The following is a 25,165-nucleotide window of genomic DNA, read 5'->3' on the forward strand; positions in this document are numbered from 1 at the left end:
AGTGGGATATAACACGTAAACTCAGGTAACCTTAGAGGGTCAGTGGATATGAAGCCCTACAATTGAAGATTATGGTGGCAGGGTCGGTGTGGATTCCCATGATTGAAGAGAACTGTGTAGTCTGGGTTTGTACCTCTGAATGTGAGGCTGTTTTAGTCAGAGAGAAAGATAAGTGGTTGAAAAGGATATCCAAAAATTAAGACAATTACAGTGTGTGTGGACAAGATTTGGTGATGAGCTTCACCAGTTTCTAAGATGGAACACCTTAAAGGGATTTCTTTCATTCATACCAAATTACTGTAAATGCAGTAACTTATATAATAATGATAGTTATTTTGAATATTTATCTTATAAAACATTTTTTTTTGTGTTGAAATTGTTATATGATATAGGAATGGACTTGCCACTCAGTTCTAATGTACGTCTAGAGATAGGATCATAAGAATGTTGGGATAATGTCAGGACTGAAAATAGTTGGCCCTAAGGTTTTTCATTATTTTGGGATATCCATTTATCATCACTATCTCTATTGTATTCTCTATGTGTATGCACTCATAATCATTAGGTTAATGAAGGGCAAAAGTTTACTTCAAAGCTGTGAAATTATACTGAACAAGCCTGTAAGAAGTTATGAAATTGCATTTCGTTGAGTAAGGTTTATGTAGCTCAGTACATTAAAAGAGGGATATTGTTTTGGAGAAAAGCAAGCTCCTCTGTGCAGTGACTACCAAAGGGAGTGATGACTCAGCATCAGGTGGTTTTTGAAGGCTGTATCACCAGATATGAATGAGTTGAATGTTGAATAACAAAATTATGCCTTGAGGTATCAGTGAAAAGAGAAAGTATTATGGGTACATGAGTATATTATGCTAAAGACAGGTAATATATTATCTGTACATAATTACATCTGAATAACTAGGTAAATGGAGTTTGTTGGTTCCTGTAAGTGAAGATGGAGGTGTGGAAAATTGTGGTGACTCATATGTTTGATTTTCATGTTGCCATTTCACATGGAAAAATTATTCATGAATCTGTTAATAAAGTATTAAAGATAATTATTTGTTATCAGGTTTTTTTAATGAAAATTAGAACATTTGAGCCTATCATTTTATATATGTAATTTTCTGTGATGTGAATAATTCAGTTCAGTGGTGTAGATAACATAATTACTTGTTACCTGATGGATTTAGAAGTGGTTGATTTTCTTTTTCATTTCATTTTGATTAGAGATATTCATTCTTTTACTTTCTTAAATAGATGTAGCTAAAAAAGTTGAGTTGAAAAAGACAGGCGTATTGCTTTAGCCTATTCTGTACCTGATTGATCAGATGCATGGGACATCAGTTTTATGTTAATATAGTGGAGTGGAATCATACTCATGTATTTCATTTTATGATCTTGGCAAACTTTTTAAGTTGCATGAAGGATATACTTTAATCAGATGTAAATTGTCATAACCATACTCATGATTTACATCCGTTTATATATGATGACTTTTTTGGCCCAGGTCTTTTAGGCAGCGAGAATTTCCTCTTGCAGAAGCTCTTGGGCCTGAATATGTACTGCATATTGGATCAGAAATAATGGTAAAAAATAGGTACTATACAATCACATTGCTTTAGTTTTGTCTTTTTATTATCATCCCAAAACAGCAAGGTTGTGCAATGTAAGTGATCAGCTGGTAATGATTTTCAAATTTACTCTCTTATAGAACTGTAATAAATGAGAAAGCTCATGTCAAGAGTGGTGGAGGAGCTTGTGAATAGACTTGACATAAATAGTGGTGAGTTTTGGAGGGCTTGATGCTTTTATGAAAATTAATTCCTAAATGAGTGATTCAGTGTTTTGTTCATGATTAGGCATACATGCAGTTAAGATACAGTTTCTGAAAATCCTCTGCACTCCCTCTTGTAAGGTTCTAATTCTTTGCATCCTTTCAAAATGATTGAGTGAAAATATACAGTATGTATTACTTACTGGTAGAATTTGGTCTTTGTTTCATTGATTATGTAATTATTTGTTTGTTTTAAATGGAATGTAGTTGCTTTTTCAGTGTTTAAGATTTATTTTAGAGTAGTCACCAGATGAATCTAAGGTTGTCTTTTTTTTCTTTTAAGAGCACCATTAGTTTTCTTTAAAATATTGAAGATCCTTTGATGAATACAATTAGGGTTGTCAGTTAGTTTTTGAAGAACATATTCATCTCACAATACAGTTGGTCAAGTTTAAGGGGCCATCTACTCCCCTGTGTACACGCAGGGCATGAATTTCAGTTTTTGTCATAGTTTGAAGTAAGATTCTGCGAGAGCTTGCTTTTGTGTATTTCTCTTTAATGAACACTCCAAATCAAAGCCATTTTGATTGATGCTTTTGATTGGTAATGAGGTTTTATTGACAAGTTTTGGTTAGAGGACTTTAGTACACCACTGACCATGTAGTTAATCAGTGATTATTTGTATTTCATGAAAGGAACTGATAATTGCTGATGTCAGAAGAAAGGATTTAGTGCTATTATTAATTGTGCTTCATACATCACATAAAGATATATTTGATGTTCATTTGCAACTAATATGAATTTATTAGTGAAATGATTTCGTTTACTTTATTAAGTTTGAACCTTTTTAAAGGTGTACAGTGGTAAAGCCAGGAAAATGGCTGACCCCAAAGAATACACAATCATACAACATTTTGTATGTATATCCATAACACAAACTTCAAAGGAACCTGTAGTGCATAATTTGGAAGAATGTGGCATGCAGTTGGTTTATAAGTTGGATATATCTAGTGGTGAGTTGTTAATATATGGCACCGGATGCCCTCTGTAAATTTGTTATAAGTTGAGTTGAGCTTATTTTTTTTGAGAATACCTCCATAGAGTATAAAATATCATAGTGATTTACACTTAGATATAACATGATGGCTACCCTACATAGATTTTCTTATAGATATGCCTTACACAAATCAGGTATCATTCTGCTAGTATTTTCTTAGATGCTACTTTTGTTATTTACAATATTCATATTCAGTGTAATGTGCTGTGTATTGTAATTTTTTGGCCCTTGATATAATACTACAAAGTTAGTCTTCATTTTGAGAGTTAAGTTTCTGATAAAGGATGCAGTAGATGTTGAATGATATACCATTTATTTCTGTCATCTCAGCAAGCTTAGCCATTTGATGTGGTAGAATGTCTTCTCATCGTCTTAATTGACTATCACTGTTGTCTTTGTTAGCTTTATCGACTTGAAAAGTGGTTATACCTTAGAACAATTTTGTGGAATTTTGTTCTTAGAATCTGAATGTAATTTTTTTAATTTTACAAATGAAAATTATATTTGTGAGGCCTGTTGTGTATTTGTTAAAAACTGTTCGCTTGATTGATGTGAAACTTAAGTATTCTAGGATTAGTTTTCTTTAAAGATTTTTTTTATATACTACACTGAAATGAGAGACTAAAAACTGTATGTTACCACACTTTTTGACGTACGATCCTGCCTAGTAGATGTGGCCAGCTTCCAGAGCATTGCAAGAACTCCTTAGAAGGGACACTTGGAGCAGGAAAGTTGAGAATAAATGTGAATTACAGCAAGGATATTAGGTTTAGTTATGGATATTTGGAGTGTAAGTTTGAATGTACCAAATTTGTAGGAAGTGGATTACTTTAGTTTGGATGTATTAAATTTGCAGGAAGTGGTTTGCTTTAAATACCTGGAAGTGTATATGGCAATAAAGGAACCACTGTATATGGGGACAAAGATGAGTATGATGGTACAGTAGTCCTGTTGGTGTTGTATGAATGCAAGGCATGAACCTTAGATGACAAAGGACAGAAGAGGGTGAATGTGTTGGAAATGATATGTTTGAAGGCCATATGTGATGGTGGAAAGATTGATTGAATAAGAAATGATCGAATACAAGAGAGTTGTAGTAGGACGAGGAGAATGCATGAGAAAGTAGATGAGGGTGTGATGAAATGATTTGGACAAATGGAGGGAATGACTTAAAAGGGTATACAAGTCATAAGTGCAAGGGAAAGGTGTGAACCTAGTGATGTCAAGATGGAGTGAAAGATGCTTTGAGTGTTGTGGGCCTGAATGTATGGGAAGGTATGAGGCAAGGATGGGATAGAGGAGACTGGAGCAATGTGGTATTAATGGGGTTGACACACTGTCAGTGGACTGAATCTGGGCATGTAGAGCAGTCAGGGGAAACCACAGAAATGTCTGTGAGACTTCGTTGTGTATAGGGGGCTGTGTTATAGTTATATTATACATTGCATCTTGATTGTGAATGAGGCCATTTTCCTCGTCTGTTCATAGCACTACCTGAGTATTTGTGTGAGGAGATAGCTGTGGGGCATTTGAGCAGTAAGTGTTTGGTGGCTTCATTGTGGTTGCATCATGGGCATGAAGAATCCATATATGTGTTGAATCGGTGTTTGTATTATTATAGTGATGGATGATGTCCAGAGTGTGTTCTGGAAAGTGCAACTCCTGTTTGGAGGGAATGTGGTTTCTAATAGATGAATGTTGGGTGGGGTGGTGTTTAAGAATAAGTTTGGATGATTGTTTAGTGTTTGTCAGGTTATTTCAATGTGTTTGTGTTTTGTCAGTGTTATGTATGCTGTAGGTGAGGGGATCTGAGAGTAGAGGTCGCTAAAGTGTGAGGTAGATGTAGGCTTTTTATTTCTTCTTGAGGGTTGGTGTTAGTTGTGGAACAGTTTGGGTGTATAATGCATTTAAACTAGAGCCCATCATTTATAGCTAAGCACTAATGACCTTTCTGTTGTTTGCTCTGACTTCTTCACATGCACTGTTTCAGCCCATTGACATCTCATTTCTCGCTGTGTACTGCATAGTTCCACTATGTCTAATGTATAATTGTAATTATATAACCCAGAACCTTTTATGGGGCTCATGCTGCTTCCAGCTGTAGTCTAACCAGAAGCAGGGAAATGATGGACTCTTTTGAGTGAGATGTTCCATGGTGAGACTGTACAGTTCTCTTTTTTGTCCATTGATGATGATACTACCATGCAAAAGGTGACTTTTCATTTATGGTGTAACCACATGCAGGCAGAGCCTTGTATCACCATCCCATGTATATAAACACACATGTACATTATCATTGTTGGGAAGTAACACTCAATTTATTTATTTGATTACCAGAACAGTACAGAGCTACACTGCAATTTTTTATTAGTTTTCTCTTGTTTTTTAGGCAAATAACACATGCTTTATTGACATGGTAGCAAACTTTGTGTCGGGGTTCTTCAGCAATTGTTTTTGGCTTTAGTTCTACCCCATCAACAATTGGAGGTGAGGAGTTAATAGCAGAAATATCTGGGTCAAGATAATGCTTATGTTTACCATTGTGCCTACAGACTGGTGAATGTAATGTGAGTAGATAATTAACCTGGCACACAGGTTTTTGAAGGATACTGGTAGAAAGATTGGCCATGTTATTTTTCACAAATTTAGATAATACTGTATTATGAAGATTTTGGAAATACTAATCAGTAATGATATTTCTTCAAACTCCAGTGAACAGTGAAGCGAATGCACGGCGCATTGCCATGGTGGAGTCCTGCTTTGGGACTTCAGGACAACCCTTAAATGAACCTGGACGTGTCTTAGTCGGGGAGGGAGTGCTAACGAAGATGTGCCGAAAGAAACCAAAACCACGACAATTTTTCCTTTTTAACGATATTTTGGTATATGGCAATATTGTGCTCAATAAAAAGAAGGTAGGCTTGTGTTCAGTTTCTTTTTGTAATGTGGTTGTTTTTCAGATGATGCTAAAGAAAAGATTTAGGATTGAATGCAGCAGAAGCATTTTGCGTATTGAGTGTGAATAGAATTTATGGCCTTAGTGAATCAACTTGGAATGCAGTAAAAAAAATATGAAGCATGATGTAGTGTAGAAGTTAATGTTTCATTCTAATGCATAGGGCAGGGGTTGAGGTGTCAAGAGTGATGAGATACTTTATGTACCTGATCCACCCCATGATATTGGAAGCAGACTAAATGAGATGATAGATAGAGTAAGGTTTTCATATGTTTATTAAATTCAAATACTGCAATTTATCAGTACATTGAAGAGTTAAAAGATTTTAAAGAGTTTCCATGATTTCTTTTGTTGTTACAGTAAAGAGAGATCCTGTTTTTATTATGGGAAGCACAGTGAATTTCATTTTAAGCATACAACCTCAGGACCCCTTTTATGGAGCTCCTGCAGCCTTGAGGCTGCATTAAAATCATAAGCAAGGAAATGATGGATTTCTTTGGAGTGAAAAGTTACTTGAGACTACTACATGTTTTCCACCAACAGGGATACAAACTCACCGAAGGTGACTCTTCAGCAGGCAAAGTCTGGTAACACTGGAGTCTAATGAAATGATAGTTTGATATGAGTTATTAGTTTCACACTCTGCTTGACATAATGTGAAATGTTAATGTTTCTTTCCAGTATAACAAGCAACACATCATCCCACTGGAAGAAGTTCAACTCTCGTCTCTAGAAGATGATGGTCGTAAGTAGTTCCTGTGTTTTGTTTAGACACTAATTTTTATGGCTTACATTGAGAAGTTTAGTATTTATGTAGTTCATGTTTTAGAATGGTTGATGAATTATGACTAAAGCCTAGAAATATATTTAAGCAGCAACATTATTGAGTAAGGTAGGAATTAGAATAATGACTAAAGCATAGAAATACATTTAAACAGCAACTGAATTGAACAAGATAGGAATTAGAGAGAAAGGAATAGTGTAGTTGTTATAGTTCATCGAAGTATCCTCTAGCAAGAGATGGTACTTCGATGAAGAAACTCTTACCTTTGTCCATGAAGGTGTATACAGGTGTTTCCTGACATCTAAGTAATTGATTGGTTTAAAACCCATAATTCCTGTTTGATTTTTTTGTCTGATGTAGAGTGTAGCCTGGAATAATAATTTGTGTCATAATTTGAAGAAGTTTCCAACTTTGACCTGGAAAGTTGTTTTTCATTTGTAAATAATTGATTGATATAATAACTTTAACACTTGTTTGTATTTTGCTGGAATTATGCCACTTACAAGAAAATTTCACATGGAATATACCCTCCATCTTACCTTGAAGAAGAGTGCAGTAGTAGCCATGAAGCATTTATACAGTTGTTTCTCAGCATATAGATAATTAAGTAGGGAAATACCTCTCTTTTGATTTTTATGCCTTTTATAAAAGTTTAAACTGAAAATGAACCTGGCTCATACTTTGGAGAAAATTCCACCTTTGGTTATGAAACTTTGTAACATTGTTTTTTAAGCATTTAAGGAATTGATTAGCATGAATCTCAAATTTGATTTTTGTACCACTTACATAATGTGCCTTATAACTCGAAGTTAGGCCAAGAAACTTTATTTGGTTGTTTCTTGCATCTTAAGAATTCATGAATATAAGACCCAATGCTCTAGCTTAAGTTTTTGTCCTTTTTTTTTTTAGAATACATTGGAAGCTTCAGTCATGGACAAAAGTCCACATCAAGGCTGGGCCTTAATCAAAATATAGAAATGATTATGAAAGGGAAAAAGAAGAAAGAGAAAGTATTTATGAATTTAGGAGGAAGTGGAAAACCTGTTTTTTTAAATGGATCAGGTCATGGTTTTTAGGAAAGACATGATAGTAGAGAGTTCGAAACTTGCAAGGAGTAGGTAAAGAAACAGTTATCAAAACGGCCCGTCCATGAGTTGCCAATGGCCACACAGTAATGAAGTGATGCAGCATCTTGCTGAGTATTAGGTGGTCTAGTTAGTGGTGGGGTCACACAGGCAGTCACCTCTTGGGAGCAAAAACTAAAGTAGTACCCATAGAAGAGGGGAAAATGAACCAACATTGTGGCATAGGGCAAGAGGGTCAACTTTTGAAGTTAGCCAGAGACAGTTTATTAGTTGGACTGCTTTCAAAGCAACTCTGTCAAATATGGATGCAGAACTAGAACCACCCCAGATGTGAGAGTAGTACTCCATACAAGGAAGAAACAGTCCTTTGTATAAATGGATCGACTGTTCAGAAGAAATGAAATTCCAACATCTAAACAGGACTTCCAGTTTCCTAAGAGGCAGACTTAGCTCTTTCCGTAATGTGGGGTTTCCAGGAAAGAGTGGATGTTATAGTAATACCCAGTATTACTGTCAAAAGGTGGAATTACAATACTGACAAAGGAGAGACTGGAGTTATGAGCAGGTTTTGATAGAGAAGTGGATAGAAACTGGGTCTTAGAGGCATTAAACTTTACTAAATTTCGTCTACTCAGATATCCTGTCCAAGTCTGAGTTTAATTTGCATAGCATGGCAGTTACCTAAGAATTGCTTTGTTCATTTTTGTTTTCCGTTTGTGGTCATCTGTTGGTGGCAGTCACACTTTATTGTTTGACTTAGGGTATCTTTGGTCTTAATTTGAAAACTCAAGTACTAGTGAAATGTAATACATTTGTTTTCCATCAATTAGATTATTGATTGATATAAAACCCATAACTCCAGTTTGGATTTTGCTTGAGTTATGCCTAATATAAATAGGGTAAATCTCTTATTCAACCTACCTTTAAACTTGAGAAAAATTCAACCTTTGGCCATTTGAATTTATGCAGTTGTAGCCTCTGAAGATTTAAATGGTATAAGTCCTATATATATATATTTTTTTTTTTCCCTCGCAGGAAGGAACAGAGAAGGGGGCTGGGTGAGGATATTTCCTCAGAGGCCCAGTCCTCTGTTCTTAACGCTACCTCACTGAGGTGGGAAATGGCGAATAGTATGAAAGAAAAAGAAGTCCTATATCTGTTGTTTAATTTTTATGCTACGTATGTAAAGGCTTATCCTGGAACTTGGCTTTTTTTCCTGAAAAAAATTACATCTTTGACTCCCTTAAGGGGATGACCATGGCAGAAAGAGTCTATGATTGGTGAACCTTCTTATCCTTTAGTGTTTCCTCTGTAACAGGTCAGTGGGAGAAGGCAACTTTCAATAACTGTGCTCCTTTACAGGCAACTCCCAGTAACTATGCTCCTTTACAGGCAATACAAGAGTTCCATGGAGTACCCTTTTAGTATGGATATCTTGTGAACAGCATTTCCACTCATTCTCATTTTATTCCCAGTAACCCTTCTGCAGTGCATGAAACACAAATGTTCCAGTGAACTCCCTTGTTGTCATATGAAAAATATATTATATGTATTTAGGTTTTCCACCTCTGTGATGTGATTTTGTTTGGCTTTACAGAGTTCCGAAATGGATGGCTGATTAAGACACCAACCAAGTCTTTTGCAGTTTATGCAGCCACAGCTACAGAGAAGGCAGAATGGATGGCACATATAAGCAAATGTGTATCTGATCTTCTGCGTAAGAGTAAGTATCAGACATGTATATCTTACCCATAGCCCTCTTATGAACGGTTAGTACTCTTTGGAAGTGAAGTTGATTAATTGATGAGGAAAATATCAATAGATATGGTGTGTTTGGTATTAGTGTTAATAATGATAATGATATGGTAGTATCATTATTGTTATTAATATTAATGATAATACTAATAATAATGATAATAATAATGATAATAATAGATGTATAGTTATGTATATTTGCGTGTGTGAACGTGTATGTATATACATTTGTATGTGGGTGGGTTGGGCCATTCTTTTGTCTGTTTCCTTGCGCTACCTCGCTAATGTGGGAGACAGCGACAAAGCAAGATGAATAATGAATAAATAAATGATAATGATAATAATAATAATTATTTTATTATTATTATTATTATTATTATTATTATTATTATTATTATTATTATTATTATATCATTAGTATTATTATCACTATTATCATATTATTAGTATTAAAGTATTATTCTGTCCATATGGCTAAGTGAGAAAGAATACTACCATGTGTTTCATAGAAGGCAACGAAGAGGGGTGGAAGAATGGGGCTGGAAGTCCTCACCTCCTGTATTATTTTCTAAAGGAAAAAACAGATTAAGAAGTGCAAGGAGTTTTTCCTCTAAGGCTTATTCATCTGTTCTTGACTTTACCTTGCTTACATGGGAAATATTAAACATGTATGAAACAAAAATATTGATATTATTATTATTATTATTATTATTATTATTATTATTATTAGCAGAATATTACCAGAGACGGAACAGTGGTCATATTTGCTCAACTTGCCCTTGCTCTGGTTTTCATATATACATGACAACTAGAGACTGGATCTGAGCAGATGAGGCTGTACTTCATCTGTTCCTCACACTGCCTGGCTAATGTGGGATTGTCAGGTTGCACTCCTGACCTAGGTAGCTTTCTTCCTGTCTCACCCACATGTGGATTACTGGCATTCTGTCCACAAACATACAATCTCTCCCTGTCTCATGTAACACTTGACAATAGCTCATTTTTCATGTCTCTAGATTTTCCTGTGGTGAGCATTGTGTTCAAGCCCTGCCTTTTGGCAAAATGGTAGGAGCAATGGATACAAGTAGTGGGTGGGAACGTTTAGGTAGGAGCATTAGGCAGAAACATAAGGTAGAAGTAGTCGGTAGGAATATTAGGCAGGAGCATTTGGTAGGAGCCTCTGCAAACATTGCACTAGAGTTGCCCTCTGCCGGTGGCCTGTTAAGGGTGAGGCAGAGAAGTCTTAAAAGTGGTGCTGGAGTTCATTAATTATGGAGACTCTATGGCTGTAGCTACTCCTTTGAGGGCATTCTAGAAGGGAATAGGGATCAAAGATACAGATAGATAGAATAGGAACTCAGGAAACATTAGGTAAAAGTATTAAGTAGCAGCAGTAGGTGGAAGTAATAGGTTGAAATATTGGGTAGGAACATTAGGTAGACACATTAGATAGAAATAGTTGGTAAGAATATTAAGTAGGAGCCTCTGAAGACACTGTGCTAGAGTTGACCTCTACTAGTGGCCTATCAAGGGTGAGGCACGAAAGGCTAAGAAGTGGCACTGGGGTTCACCTCTTATGGAGACTCTTTTGTCATTGCCACCCCCTTGTGGGAGTTCCCTAAGGGAACAAGCATCAGGGATATTGATAAATAGAAAGGAACTTAGGTGGGGGCTTAGGAGGATTATTTTCTTGTTGGTTGAGTTGGTTGTTCCCAATGCTACCATTACTTTGGTAAGGCAGGAAACAGCAAACAAGTATAAATGAAATTATTATTATCATAATTTGTTATTACTGTTATCCCTGAGGCTAGGGGGAAAAGAATATTGAATATTGCTTATGTATCTCTTGCATGTTATAGAAGGTGACTTAAGATGGTAACAGGGCTGGAAATCCTAACCTCCTGTTTTATAACTTTGTTTAATTGGGAACAGGAGCAGTGAATTTTTTCCAGAAGGCTCAGTTCTTGATGCTACCTTTCTAGGCATGAAAAAAGTGATTATCTTCATCATTGTTATCATTATTGATAATGATGCTTCATTTTGCGTATCGTAATTTACAGACATTTTAGATATGTTTACTCATTTCACAGTAGCTCAAAAATATGTGTCTGACCTTCCATAAAGTGAAAATATATATATAGAGTAATATTGTACTCTAATGCATTATGTAGTGTACAGAGTATGTTTTAAGTACTCTACATAATTGTAATTTTAAGTGGTGTACAGTCACTTAAAGAGAGCATCATTCCCCCTCCCTCTTCCCACCACTGCTCTCAACACATCATGAAGACCCGGCTATTGCCACTGGTGAGCACTGAAATTTATTTGTTTTTATATGTATATTTTATTGTTTCAGAAGAGATGTTTAGATGTTCAGTGATTGGTGCAGATAGTTCACCAAGGTTTCTACCCCAGATAGTGCAAACATATGATTCTTTGCTCTGATTATTATTATTATTATTATTATTATTATTATTATTATTATTATTATTATTATTATAGTGCATGAATATATCCCTTATATAAAGACAAGAGGGAGAGAAGTGAATGCTCTTATTACTTGGTAAGGTGAGTGGGAGGGTGGTGATTGAGAAGTTGATGACATGCGAAGACTATTGATTGGAGATGAGCACTAGAGGTTTCATAAGTGGTATAGGATCTGTGGGCCAGTTGTTTGCTTCCATTTGGAGGCTTTGTATGAGAAATTCTTAAAGAATGGAATTGTATGTGGCTTTTCTGGATCTGGAGAAAGTGTATGATGGCTGTGGTAGAGAGGGGTTGTGGATGTTAATGTAAATATATGTTAAATGGAAAATTACTAAATGCAGAGGAGATTTTACTGAGGGTAAGACATATATGCAAGTAGGAAGATGAGGGGGGTGAGTTCGTTCTCAGTGAAGTTGGGTCATATGTGAAGGATGCATGATGTCACCATGGTTCTTTTACTCTGTTAATGGATTGGATGGTGAGAGAGATAAATGCAAGGGTTTGGAGCAAGGGGCAGGTCTACTGTTTAGGGGGCTTGGGAAGTGAATCAGGTGCTATTTGCTGCAGCTCTTTTGAACTCCAGAGACAAACATTCTGAAGTTGGTAACAGAATGTGTGGAAAGAGAAAGTTGCAAGGGAATGTGAACAAAAGCAAGGTAATGAGGTTCAACATTGGTATGAGACAGGATGATTTGAGTATGAATTTAAATGGGGAGTAAATAGAATGCTTTAGAGACAAGAAGTGGATGTGAATCTTAGGATGGAAGAGTGGGGTGTTAAGTTCCTGGATGCATTAAGGAGCATGTCTGAGAGGCCAGTGTTTTTAGGGCAAAAGTAGGTATGTTTGAAGGTATAGTTGTCCTGATAGTGTTTTTATGGATGCAGTCCAATGAATTTTAGATGAAAAAGAAAGTAAGAGGGTAAATGTGTTGGAAATGAAATTCCTAAGGTTGATAATGGGTGTGAAGTGGGTTGATTGGGTAAGGAATGACTGGAGGTAAGTGAATTAGTGCATGCATTATGCTGGGTAGGGCCAGCAAAGGGTGTGCTCAAATGGTTCAGGTATGAGAAGAAGTCAAGTTTCTGAAGAGAGACTGATGAAGAGGATTTCTGTTTTAGAAGTGGAGAGAACAAGGGGAAGGGGCAACCAAGAAAATGGAAGGATTGACTGAACGAGGCTTTAGGGTATTGGGGCATCATTGTAATAGGGATGAGAGGCATCCATAGATCAGAATGAATAGGATTAATGTGGTATTTGGAGGGCAACATGTTGTCAGTGGACTTAACCAAGGCATGTGAAGTGGTCAGAATGAACCATGGAGTAGTTTGTAGGGCTTGGCTGTGTATGTTTGGCTCTAGTTTCAGTGCCATACATATGACAGCTACAGAGTGAATATATGCAAATGAATATGTAGGTTATTAATTTATGCTTCTCCCTTACTGAGATAGAAGAGACAATTAGGTGAGAAACTATGGAAGTTGGTGTATGAATTTGGGAGTGTGTGTGAAAGGAGGAAGTTGAGAGTCAGTATGATTAAAAGTAAGATTATGAAGCTTAGTATAGTGAGAGAAGTTAATTAAAGGGTAAGTTTGAATGGATAGAAAACTTTGAGAAAGTGATGTGTTTAACATGGTAGTGTGTAGAAAGTGTAGAAGCTGAAGTGAACCATAAAGTTGGAGAGGGGTATGGGTCTTTGGTATATTTAGGTCACTGCTTGTGAAGGCAGAGAAGGGTATGTTTGATGGTTTAGTAGTCCTGATGGTGATGAATGGGTATGAGTCTTGAGCAACAGAATGGAAGAGTGGATGTGTTGAAACATAATGCTTAAGGACAATTTTTTAGTGTGAGAAGGGCTGATCATGTAAGGGATGAAAGCATAAGAAAGAGGTTTGGTAATAAGTAGGGTATGATTGAGGGAACTGAACAGGGTATGCATAAATGGTTTGGACTCATGGAGAAGATGAATAAAAAGAGACTGACTTTAAGGATATGTATCAGAAATGGTGGGAGTGAAGGGGACTAGAAGACTAAGGAGATGGAAGGAAGGCTAAGGATATGGAAGGATAGAGTGAAAGTGGTTTTGAGTTGTCAGGGCCTGAACATGCAGGAGGATGAGAGGCATGCATGGGATAGAGGTGACTGAAGTGATATTGTGTACATGTGGCAACATGCTGTCAGTGGGCAGAACTAGGGTATATGGAGTGGTCATGTTATACCACAGAGGGGTTTGTAGAGCTTGGCACTGGAGAAGGGTCTCTAGTTTCACTGCATTATACATGAGAGAATGTATGTGAACAGATTAGGCCATTCTTCTTTTCTTGTAGAAACTTGTTATTTGGGAAATGGTGAACAGGCAGGAAAATATCATTATTATTATTATTATTATTATTATTATTATTATTATTATTATTATTATTATTATTTTTATTGTTATTATTACTGATTTTTTTTTCATATTAGTGCATGTATTATGTGCATCAATGGTACAGTTACTGTATGATTCTAGGTATATGTATTACTGTTAAGCATGTACCTTCCTATTGTGCTCCTGTGTAAACAAAAAGTGAAGTTATACATGGGGTGAAGTATTGTAAAACTAGCTTTTACTTTGCATGTTAGCAACCTATCCACAAACTTAGGCCAAACTGGTATTGAATTAAGGATAGATTAAGATCCTCCTACAATCTTAATTTGTAGGGTAGAGGCATGTAGAGTATTTATCAGTTTTGTGTTTCTGACATTAACATGGACACTAACAAAAGCAATGAAAACCATGAAATTTTATTAGAAATAGCAGATGTGTGGAACATGATTGTCATCAATTGATTTGAATGTCAGTTTTGGGAAATTATAAGGGAGAGAAGTCTGGATGTGGTAACTTGGAAGTAAAATAACATGGAAGACATATAGTGAGAAGGGGAAAGATGAGTACTGGAGAATTTGGTCTCATGAAAGTAGGGAGGGCCTTGAGTAAAAAAGGTGGTGACTTTGTGTGTGAAGTATAATTGAAAGTAGTGTTTGAAAGCTTAATTGCTAATTAGTTCATGGTTATTTAAGATAGAAACGATTAGGGTTATGATGATAATAGGGCATTCTCAAATACATGACCAGAGAGAGGATGAAAAAGTGAAAAAGTATGTGCATAAAGAAATATTTTTGGGGTAATTAGAGGCAAAGGGGCATAGTAATGTTGATAGGACTGATTGAGGATATTTGTTACACGTATGGTCTTCATGGGGTAATGGATAAGAATGCTTCTGGATAGTTTTTACTGTAAAATCTTTGATGGGAAATAGATATACTTTTAAGATGTGATTAGATGTTTTTGCATGTCTCTTAGTATCACACAGGTTTTATTTTATGAATTGCATTGAATTTAGTGAATTTGATGGTGTGCTTAAGGAGAGGGCCATAAAAATGAATGCTAAGAATTATGACTGATGTTTGGGAGAGATGATTAAGGAAGATCTGCACGGATGTTGAAAAGTCTGGTGGTATTTAAAGTTTCAAGCTTTTAGGTAATGTTTATGTTCATAGTAGAAATGAAGGAATGGTTTGAAAAGTCTAGAGTTGTTCAAAGTATTGTGTTTCAAGTGAGTATTCATGTATGTAAAGGCTAAGGAATGGATTTTAAGATGGCTCAAATGGTAAGGAAATGCGTAGTAAGTTTCTTGCAGCCTGAGGAAGGTATTGAGGGGTAGAGACATATATTTTCAGTGTGGCCATGTGTTAAAAGATATAGTTCAGGCTAACTTAGATGGACAAGAATGAACATAGGGTTTGAATGAGAGAGTAAAAGTTGTAGATATAGATTACCTTTCAGTGTTATAGAGTTAAGAGAGTGGATAGAGTGAAAAAGGAGACTATCGGAGGAAAGAGAATGATTTTGAAAGTGAAGATTAGATTGCTAGAGTAGTGTAGGCATAATGAATAGGTACTGCAGGTGGTGACAGGGACAGTATATGAACAAGATAAAAGGAAGAAAGAATGCAAAATCTAGAGTAAAGAAACAGGATTTAGTAGAAGTATTTGGAGTTAAGTGGTTTGAGCTTAGGGGATTGCTTGAAACTGTACCATGATGAAGTTACTTTGAGAGTCTTTATGTATGCTCCACCCTTCTAGGTAGTGGAAGATTATTGAAAATAGAGATGATTTGAATGTATATACTTTGGGAATTGAATATCTTTGTGGGGCTGTTGGAATTACTTATATAGAGTATTTTTAAAGCACATATTATTGGTACTTGAAACAAGTATTTCATTGCCATACATAGTATGATGCATTTGTTAACCTCCTTTCAGAATGATATATTGTGCTTGTTTGAATGGTTTTCTTAGATTATGAGAGAAAATTAATCTTACTAACAAGAAATTAAACAAATGTTTCATAGCTTTAACACATTAGTTTTTATGTTCTCTCCATTCTGTCTAAGAGGCTAGGTATTGCTGTTTATTTGTGTAAACATAAATTACACTATGGCTGTGTATTCCTATTTGTATGTTGAAGTGACTTAGAGAATGGTTGTGTATTCCTGTTAATATGTGTAAATAAATTGATCTGTGGTTGTGTTTTCATTGGATTTAAGGGTAAGATATTTTTTAATTTGTTGGTTAATTTGTTTCACATGGTTTATAACTTATAAACAGTTATGTGATGAATATACATTTTATTATGAAATTGATCAATTAACAGGTGGCAAGAAGGCAGCGGAAAATCATGCAGCTGTATGGGTACCAGATAGTGAGACACAGGTCTGCATGCATTGTAAGAAGACTCAGTTCACACTAATTAACAGAAGGGTATGTGAATTATTCATATTAATGTAAATTGATTAGATGATTTCAGTGTATGCATTCTAGAGATGAAACTGTTTGATGTTACAGATAACAGTAGGTTATGGTAGATAGTCTCTCACACTTATACACACACACACACACACACACACCATAGTCAAGAGGTACGTGATACCTTTCTAAATCTGGACACTGAATGCCATATCCTTTACAACTCAGGCATTTTGAAGACCTGTAGGGATCTGAGTTATAGGAATAAAAAAAAATGATGCTGTTTTATGTTATGGACTTGTTGTCCAAGGGGTTTGATTAATAGTGTATAATTTTTTCCCAAAACATCACAGACTCACATCACATAGTCTGTGGTGAGCGGGATATGGTAAGGATTCGGAAGGATATAGTTTTATCTCTCCTAAAGAGAATATATTTCAGCCTTGACTCCTATGCACACTATTTATTCCAGTTTTGGGAAGATACACTGTATGCAGCAAGAGAACTGGGTCTATCGATTAAATATTTCCAAATATTAATTTCTCATTGTTAGTCAGTTTCATATGTTTACTTTTGTGATATTAATTCTTTTGCTTTCCACCAAATGCCATTCTGAACTTAGCTTGAATTCACTTGTGTAATTCAACCTCACATAGATTAATATGATGTAATTAATCTAAGCTAATCTAACCAAGTCTACATAAACCTGATAAACAGTGGTTTAACATACCTTAGAAATTTACATAGAGTAGAGGAGTAATTCTGAGCTGCAAACAAAGTTTAAACTGATATCTTGTAGATTTCAAAATTATTTCTGTCCTTTTAGCCTCAGTGTATTAATGCTAAGGTACTTCTTCAGTTTATTTACAGTGCTAAGGTTCCTCTTGCTCTCAAACAGTTGAGATTAGAGAACGAACTGGGCTTATTCCTTAATCAATACTCATTCTAGTTACATCCAGTTACATAGATATGAAAGTGATCTGATTTTTATGTGTTGAAATCTTTAAACAGTGATTACTGAATGTTGTCTTAGATAAGTTCAAACTTAGGAAATGATTATGTAGCTTTTAGTTGTTTTGTTTTTCATGATCTCACTGTCATGAATTGACCTTGGTCAGACTAATCAGTGTTACTTGATCCTTTTTCTGAAGTTAGGGATAATATAGTTTTTAGATTTTATCTTCTTGCTGGTATGTGAAATTTTTAGAGCAACTCTGTATGAGTGAAAAAAATAGTGATGAAGATGATTTTGTCAAAATTTGAGTGATTAAGGGAGAGGAGGAAACATATAACAAAGAGGGATTGATTGAAGGAGACTTTGTGGCATTGGGACTTTAAATGTCAGTGAGATGGGAGTCATGCTGTGGATAGACTGAGTTGGATGGATTTAAAACACAGAAGCAACATACTGTCAGTGGGTTGAAACAGTATATATGAAGTAGTCATGATAATTGTAGGCCTTGGTTGTACATGACAACTACAGAGTGTATGTGCAGAAATGAGACATTGTTTCCTTTTTTCCAGTCACGACAACACTAAGGTGGTAGTTAGGGAAAAAACTGTGACAGCAGCTGTAGGTTCATTATGATGCTATTGATTTGGATAGTGAAAAGAGAAATAATGATGTTATCATGGGGATTAATGAAGGTCAGATAATATATGATGGTCTTGAGTTGTGAAGAAGTACAGTGTACTGTATTTTCAGTGTTGAGAAGACATTAAAATCAGAGAGTTATTAAGCTGTCAGATGATAGGTATAGTAATGATATGAGAGTTAATGAAATCATGAAGATTTGCATGGGTGAAAATTTTGGGAGGAGCAAAAATTTGGTTAAGTATAAATATGGTAAGATTTTATAGTGGATGCATGGATTTTTTTTATCATTTGAGCCACAAAGCCACGAGGAGTAGTGAAGCCATTGTGGGTAGGGAGGGCTTGTGGATTGTAATTCACAGGAATAGTCATCACCATGGATCATTCTCCAATTTAATGTTGCATGCAGATGAGCATTTTTATCTCATATAGCCTGTCAGCCAGAGAATGAATGTGAGTGAAGATCATTACTTCATCTGTTCCTAGTGCAACCTCACAGATGCTGGAAACATCAAACATGTTTGAAGAAAGTGTGATTGTTGTTGTGTGTGTATTTTGAGAACAATGCTCCCTCTTATTTTTTTCAGCAAGTGACAGTTGTTTCAGTTTTATAAATCAAACCTACATGCAGAATATAGATCTTTAGCATATGTTTAGAAAGTGTAATTTTTTTATTTCAAGTGATGCAGTTATGTGACTCCAGGACTCCTATGATAGTGTGCCTGCAGCTTCCAGGCTGTGCTCTAGTCAGGAACAGGGAAATCATAGATTCCTTTTGGAGGGAGAGGTTCTATGATGACACTTAATTCTTTACATATATATTGACAATTGTATAACCTCACTGCAGGTGACTTTTTCCTTGCAGGGTACCACATGCAGGCAGAGTCCAGTTACATTTGTTTGAACTTTGATACCAAAATGTTTGAGGAGCATTTTGCTCATGGTACCCAGCTTTAGATATGGAGAAAGTTAAGATACTGAGGTAGAGACTTGTAGGGAGCACTATCAACTTCTCAGCCATGTTTCAGCATCACTGCCGTAAATGTGGGAAAGTTGTATGCGGGCCATGCTCTAGTAAGAAGGTGATGCTGGTACACCAGTCCAGTAAACCCCTCCGTGTGTGCCTTACCTGCCATGATGAAATGTCATCAGCACAATCACAGACAAACAATGCTACAGCTGTTAATTCAAGTGAGTCCATTGATGGTGTGTGCAAAACAAATTTTTTGTCCTAACCAAAGATATTGTTATTGCTGGGATTTTTTTGCTTTTGAGTTTTGTGTTTTAATAAGCACTGCATGTTATTCTAAAAGGATTTTATCGCATAGCATTTGTATGTATGTATTCATACGCTTACAGTATCTTGATATATAAGCTAGTTGCAGTTAGGGAGTTATACTTCCTTAATGGTCTTATGCAGTCTTGTATGCATACTCAAAAGTAGTATTAGTATTGCTTTTAATGGGAAAACTTTACTATTAGAGTATGAATTAAGGAAAACATATTACAGTTCTAGAAATATGTGGCAGCATGCTTCTGAGGTACTGGGAATCTCTACTAACCTCTGTGGCGTAAAGTTACTCCTTACATTCTTTATTGCCTTTGCTTGGATATCTGTATTACAATGTGCTGGCTTGTGTGGTCTACAGTGGCAGGTAGGATGGATGACATCAGCTCTGAACCAGAAGATGGAGAGAAGGACAAAGATTCTGGTGATGTGACCATTGCCTTGATGGATGATCCATATGAAAATTTGGGCCCCATGCCACCACCTCGACGCCCAAGTCAAACTCGCGGCTCGGAGAATGAAACTTCTGTAGAAAAGAGCATGGAGGGTGGCCTTGTCGATGTGGGCTGTGACTTGTTTGGGGGGCCCTCTGAGGATCAGGATGAAGATGCTCCTCCTCCCACCCTCTGGTGGGATGACATTGGTATGGTGTGCTCATGGTAGTATCAAGGAGCATCTTCTGTCATTTGGATAAAATCTGTGACTGGTTGGGAAGCAGTTAATGTCATTTGTTAATGTTGTATTCTTTTGATATGTTGGTGATATAGCTGCTTATTGTCACCTTGTATGATGTAATGGAAAGTAACATTATTGTAATGGAAAATGTTTATCCTGCACCATACACTAAAATGGGGGTTCTTGTGTTCAATAATGGCATTTGGAAGTTGTTCATGATGTCTTTGTGTTTTATGTTGTGGCTAGCTTTAAGTGGGCTTTCTTCTTCCTCATACCATTTGTCAGCCATAACTTGCCACTATGATTGTAAGTTAATATTCAGATTGATATTATACATCTCGTTTGTTCTCATCTCGAACCCTAAGCACTATTTCCTGTGAGTTCAACCATGTACACTGCATAGTCTATGAAAGCCTGTCTTTTGCTAAAGAAAATTATGTTTTCGCTAACCATATCTGTATGTAGCTTTGTTGTAGCTTCTCTGTATTGTAGTATCGACTTGTTTATCAGTGCTAAAGGTAACTGATTTTCTTTTTTCTACTTTTGGCATCTCTGCAAAAATTCTGCTGTGAGTCATGTAGGCATGATTGATAGACCTTTGTTGGAAGAAGTTTTATGGATTATTTGTGTTTTCGAGAGTTTGGGTAAAATTTTGCACGTCTCATTTTGTTTTGAATGTTGAAAGTCTCATGTCTGATAAAGAGTAACGATGTTATTCATAATGCTGTTTATATCATGGCATGCTGAGGACATTTTCCTCATCCCTGTTAACTAAAAGTCTGGGCAGCCCAGTTGAATCAATTTTTAGTGAGTATTTATCAACTTAAAGGACCATTAGTGGGAGGAGAACAAATCCCTATCCTCTCCTGTGGTGATACGTGGACATACAGGATTAGCTAATCTTTTGTAATTTTACTGGCATTAAAACAATAAGATATTTAGTTTTTAATGCAGCATCTGAGGATGTGAAGAAATTCCAGCTTTTACATTTTTTAAAAACATCTATGTTTTTTATTTTTGCTAAAACATTTTATGTACTGGTGGAGTAAAACAAAAAAGTCTAAATTAGTTGTGTGTGTGTGTGTATTTTGGTGGTCGTAATGTGTTTTATTGAATGTTGTTTTGAACCTTTCTGTCTCATGAAATGACCCGTTTTGGATGTGTATATGGTTAGGTGTTTGATTTAATGTTGCTTTTAACTGTACCTGTTTCATGGAATGACCCATTTTGAATGTGTATATGTTTACAGTTAGGTGTTTGATCTACTGTTGCTTTTAACCTTACTTTTTGTTGCAAGGGATAACTTGTTTTGAATGTGAATATGCTTACAGTTGGGTAGAGGCATGATGCTCTTCTGTGTTGTACAGTTGTCTTTAAGTCTTTAACTACTTATGTGATGTGGTTCCTGTGAAAGCCTCTTGGCTCAAATATATCCTTAACTTGTGAACTGTGGTTCAGCTGTAAAATGAACATTTGTATTCCAGGCTGCTGTGTTACTTCATTGTTTCACTTTGCAAAAAAATTTGAGTCATTGAGACTGATGACTGCATCCATATTTTTGCAATCAAGCTCAAAATGCCTCCAATGCTCACAGTCACCTTTCATTTCCTTGGAATCCTCATCTGAAATATCCATAGTCCCCTGGCATTTTGCCTCTGGTATCATTTCGGATGTTTACAGTATATATTTCATGCACCTTCAGTAATGCTATTGTAGATCCTCTTACTTGCATTATGGCTTGTGTGGTTTTCCCTAGTAAATTAATGTTCATCCATATGGCTTTCAGAACATTTATTCACGTTCTTTCCCCATCTTTATTATGTATTTTCACCTTTTGGTGAATTCCTGTTATACATCGCAGGTGACTCATCTCTTTTGCTGTCAGTATGAACCTGTCTTCACCCATGAAGACAATCAGGGTTTCACATACAGAAATTAGTCAAAAACATCTTGATGCTGGCCTTTAATACACTTCACTGACTTGTTTTTGTCATTGCCATTTTTTTTTATTATAACTGCTCCCAAATTCTATAATAACTCATTTAAAGCTTATAATTGTCCTCCATTTGAAATAATATTATGCTGAAATAACCTATCTTACATAGAAACAAAATTCTTATTCTTGCATTGATTTTCACCATTGTCCTGGACCCCTCTTTCTACATAATTTCTCGAATTCACTTAGCAGAACACCTTGAATAGTATAATGAATTATGTTAGCTTTGTATGTGTTTTACTGTATTTCACCTGTACTACATTGTCATCAGATGTAAGCCACCTCTCAAGGAGTATCTGATCCATAAAAGCACTCATCAACCATAGTGACATTACTCTCATGTGTGTTTAAAACTGCTCATTGATACTGTTGTCTACTCTCACACAAGTACAACTTACATTTTACAAAATCTTGATAGTATTCACCAGATTTCTGTATATACCACAATATTCAGGACTTCATAGAGGCTTCCTCTTCTGTCTATTTTACGTTATGCTTTTAATAGATCTTTAAATGCAGCTTACATTCATTGTCTCTGCATGTAATGATATAGAAATTGTGCACTTGCTCTCTTCCTTTTCTAAGTGCTTGATCTCATATATGAAGGTTCAGTAGTTGAATAACTTTTTTTTGTTAAACTTAATTGCTTCTCTTTTTTCTTGTGAGGTAGCATTGGGAACAAACAAACAAACAATGGCCTCATTTGTATATGTCCACATCTCCAGCTCTCAGTATGTAATGTACCAAAACTAGATTCTACCCTCCACAGCTAATCCCCTTGTACTACTCCCTGGTCTTCTTTGACTTTCAAACTGCCAGGTTCAGCCCATTGAAAATATGCTCCTCCTTCCCCATGTACCTCACTTCAGGCATTATTGGATATGCAAATCCTCTTAGTTACTCTTTGCTCATCTGCTCCATATGTTTTATAACATTGTTCCTCATGATATAAATTTCTTTTTCTTGCATGGAATAATCTATTATTTTTTAGCTTTGCATGAGCATGTGGGTCCTATAAAGATATTGTATCATCACGCAGCATTTAATCTTTTTTACCATATGGGGATGATTGACTTGGGAATTTAAAGACAAAGATTAGTTAAATTTTTGTTTTAGTATATTTTGTTTGGGAGGTTCCCTGGGGTAATCAACCTTTTATTATCATCAACTTCAGATGTAAGATAAATAGAAGGGTTATTGCATGCTTTATTGTTTTGATTTTTGGTTTTACAGACTTGAAGGGACCAGTTTCTGATGACGATGGCGAGGAAGGTTAGTTCTTATGGAACTTTATTTTAATTTTTGATAGGAGTCTCTATTTTGTATGTTAGTGACATTGCCCACATTATTTTTCTTTTTTCACATGCAATCATTGATGTTAAAGAAAACCTTATGAAAATGGATAACTCAATGGTGCATATGGCTACTAGTGTTGTAAATGTTACTTTAAGCTTCTAATACCGATATAATCTTTCTTAGGAAGGGGATGTGAGTAATACCAAATAAACTCTAGTTTGTATTAGTGGTTGGAATTTAAAGTCATGGTGTCCCTATATCCACGTTATAAGCAGAAGTCTTAAATATCATTTTCCATGTTTACTTTCCATACCTTCGCATATTTCATGAATCTCCTTTGCTTTCTTTTGATTAATGTAAAACTAGATACAGAAGGGTTTGAGAGTGATTAAGATAAGTACAAGAGGAAGTGGCAGTATAAAGTAAAAGGTTTCAGCTGTAAAAGAGATCAAATAAGAGATGAGGAGCAAGTATTAAACTTAAGAATGAATAAGAAAATATTTTAGAAGGGTGCAAGTGATGTGAGTAGAGCTCTACCAACAGGACAAGTTGGTGTGACTGAGAACAATAAGGGAATATCAACAGATAAGGATATGAAATGGAGTTGGAGTGAGTGTTTTAAAGAACTGCTTAATTTGCCAAGTTATAGGGAAGAGTATTTAGTGTGTTTGGGAAAAGTTGAGATATGGAATGAGTGTTCATGGAAAATGGGGTAGTGATGATAGAGGAGATAGTGAAATCCTTGTTCAAGATTGAAATGTGGTAAAGCAATAGGAAGGGATGTGATTGCATTTGAGTTTCTCAAGAAAGGTGATGGTGGTTAGTTCGCCCAAGTTGAGGTGCCAGAGGACTGGCTGAGTGTATATTTTCCTAATAGACAGGCAAGGATGACATAAATGAATGTTTGAAATATAAAGGCATTGTTGGTTAGGTATGGAGGAAAGTGGTGATGGAGATAGTTATGGAATGTATAGAGTGGCTGACTGGGGAGGCACAGCATGGTTTTAGGAAAGAGCCAGTTTATATGGCAGGTGCTGGCTTTGAAGAATGTATGTGAAAAATACATGGAGAAAGAGAGTGGCATTTATGTGCCTGATGAAAGCATATAATATGGTTGATAGAGATGATTTATGGAAGATGTTATGGATATATTGGGTAAATTGAAAGTTATTAAATGTAGTGATTGATTTTTACTTTAAAGAGTAAGACCTGTGCTTGTGGAGAGGGAGGAGAGTGGTTCCCTGTGAAGGTGGGTCTGGAAAGGCAAGGGTCTTGGGCATGTATGCAGTATGCTGAGGTTGGGGGCTGAATCAATTGATACTTACAGATGACATGGCCTAGATTGCAGATACCAGAGAGTAACTCTGTAAACTGGTAAAGTTGAAAGTAGATGTGAATTGAGGTTAGGTAATGATGTGCAGCAGCAGGGGGTGAGAGGTTGGTTAAAGGATAAGCTTAAATGGGGGAGTACTTTGAGGAATTACTGAAACTTAGGTAACTGGAAGTAGACGTAGCAGTGTTGGCTGAGTTAGTAGTTTGAAGTTCTGTGTGCATCAAAGAGCCTAAGGAAGGAGAGTTTAGTGTTTGCACTTAGATGTCAGTGATTGTATGCTTTAATTTGTCCATGTTCTTT

General features: G+C 35.9%; 1 protein-coding gene across 10 annotated transcripts in view; it reads left to right on the forward strand.

The window, feature by feature from the left end:
- rush (rush hour) overlaps positions 1–25,165 on the forward strand; it is a 47,580-nt gene that overhangs the window by 14,855 nt on the left and 7,560 nt on the right. For 7 of the 10 annotated variants that reach the window (XM_071681785.1, XM_071681789.1, XM_071681788.1 and 4 more), the window contains exons 2-8: positions 5,544–5,746; positions 6,469–6,532; positions 9,254–9,379; positions 16,592–16,698; positions 19,306–19,468; positions 19,927–20,208; positions 23,470–23,508. In XM_071681785.1, coding sequence (XP_071537886.1) covers positions 5,544–5,746; positions 6,469–6,532; positions 9,254–9,379; positions 16,592–16,698; positions 19,306–19,468; positions 19,927–20,208; positions 23,470–23,508 — 984 coding nt within the window. Of the gene's footprint in view, positions 1–1,719; positions 1,784–5,543; positions 5,747–6,468; positions 6,533–9,253; positions 9,380–16,591; positions 16,699–19,305; positions 19,469–19,926; positions 20,209–23,469; positions 23,509–25,165 lie in introns of those variants that run through there. The other 3 variants (XM_071681794.1, XM_071681795.1, XM_071681787.1) reach the window with 2 other exon arrangements.

Source organism: Panulirus ornatus, chromosome 33, assembly GCF_036320965.1.
Source record: "Panulirus ornatus isolate Po-2019 chromosome 33, ASM3632096v1, whole genome shotgun sequence".
Taxonomy (NCBI): domain Eukaryota; kingdom Metazoa; phylum Arthropoda; class Malacostraca; order Decapoda; family Palinuridae; genus Panulirus; species Panulirus ornatus.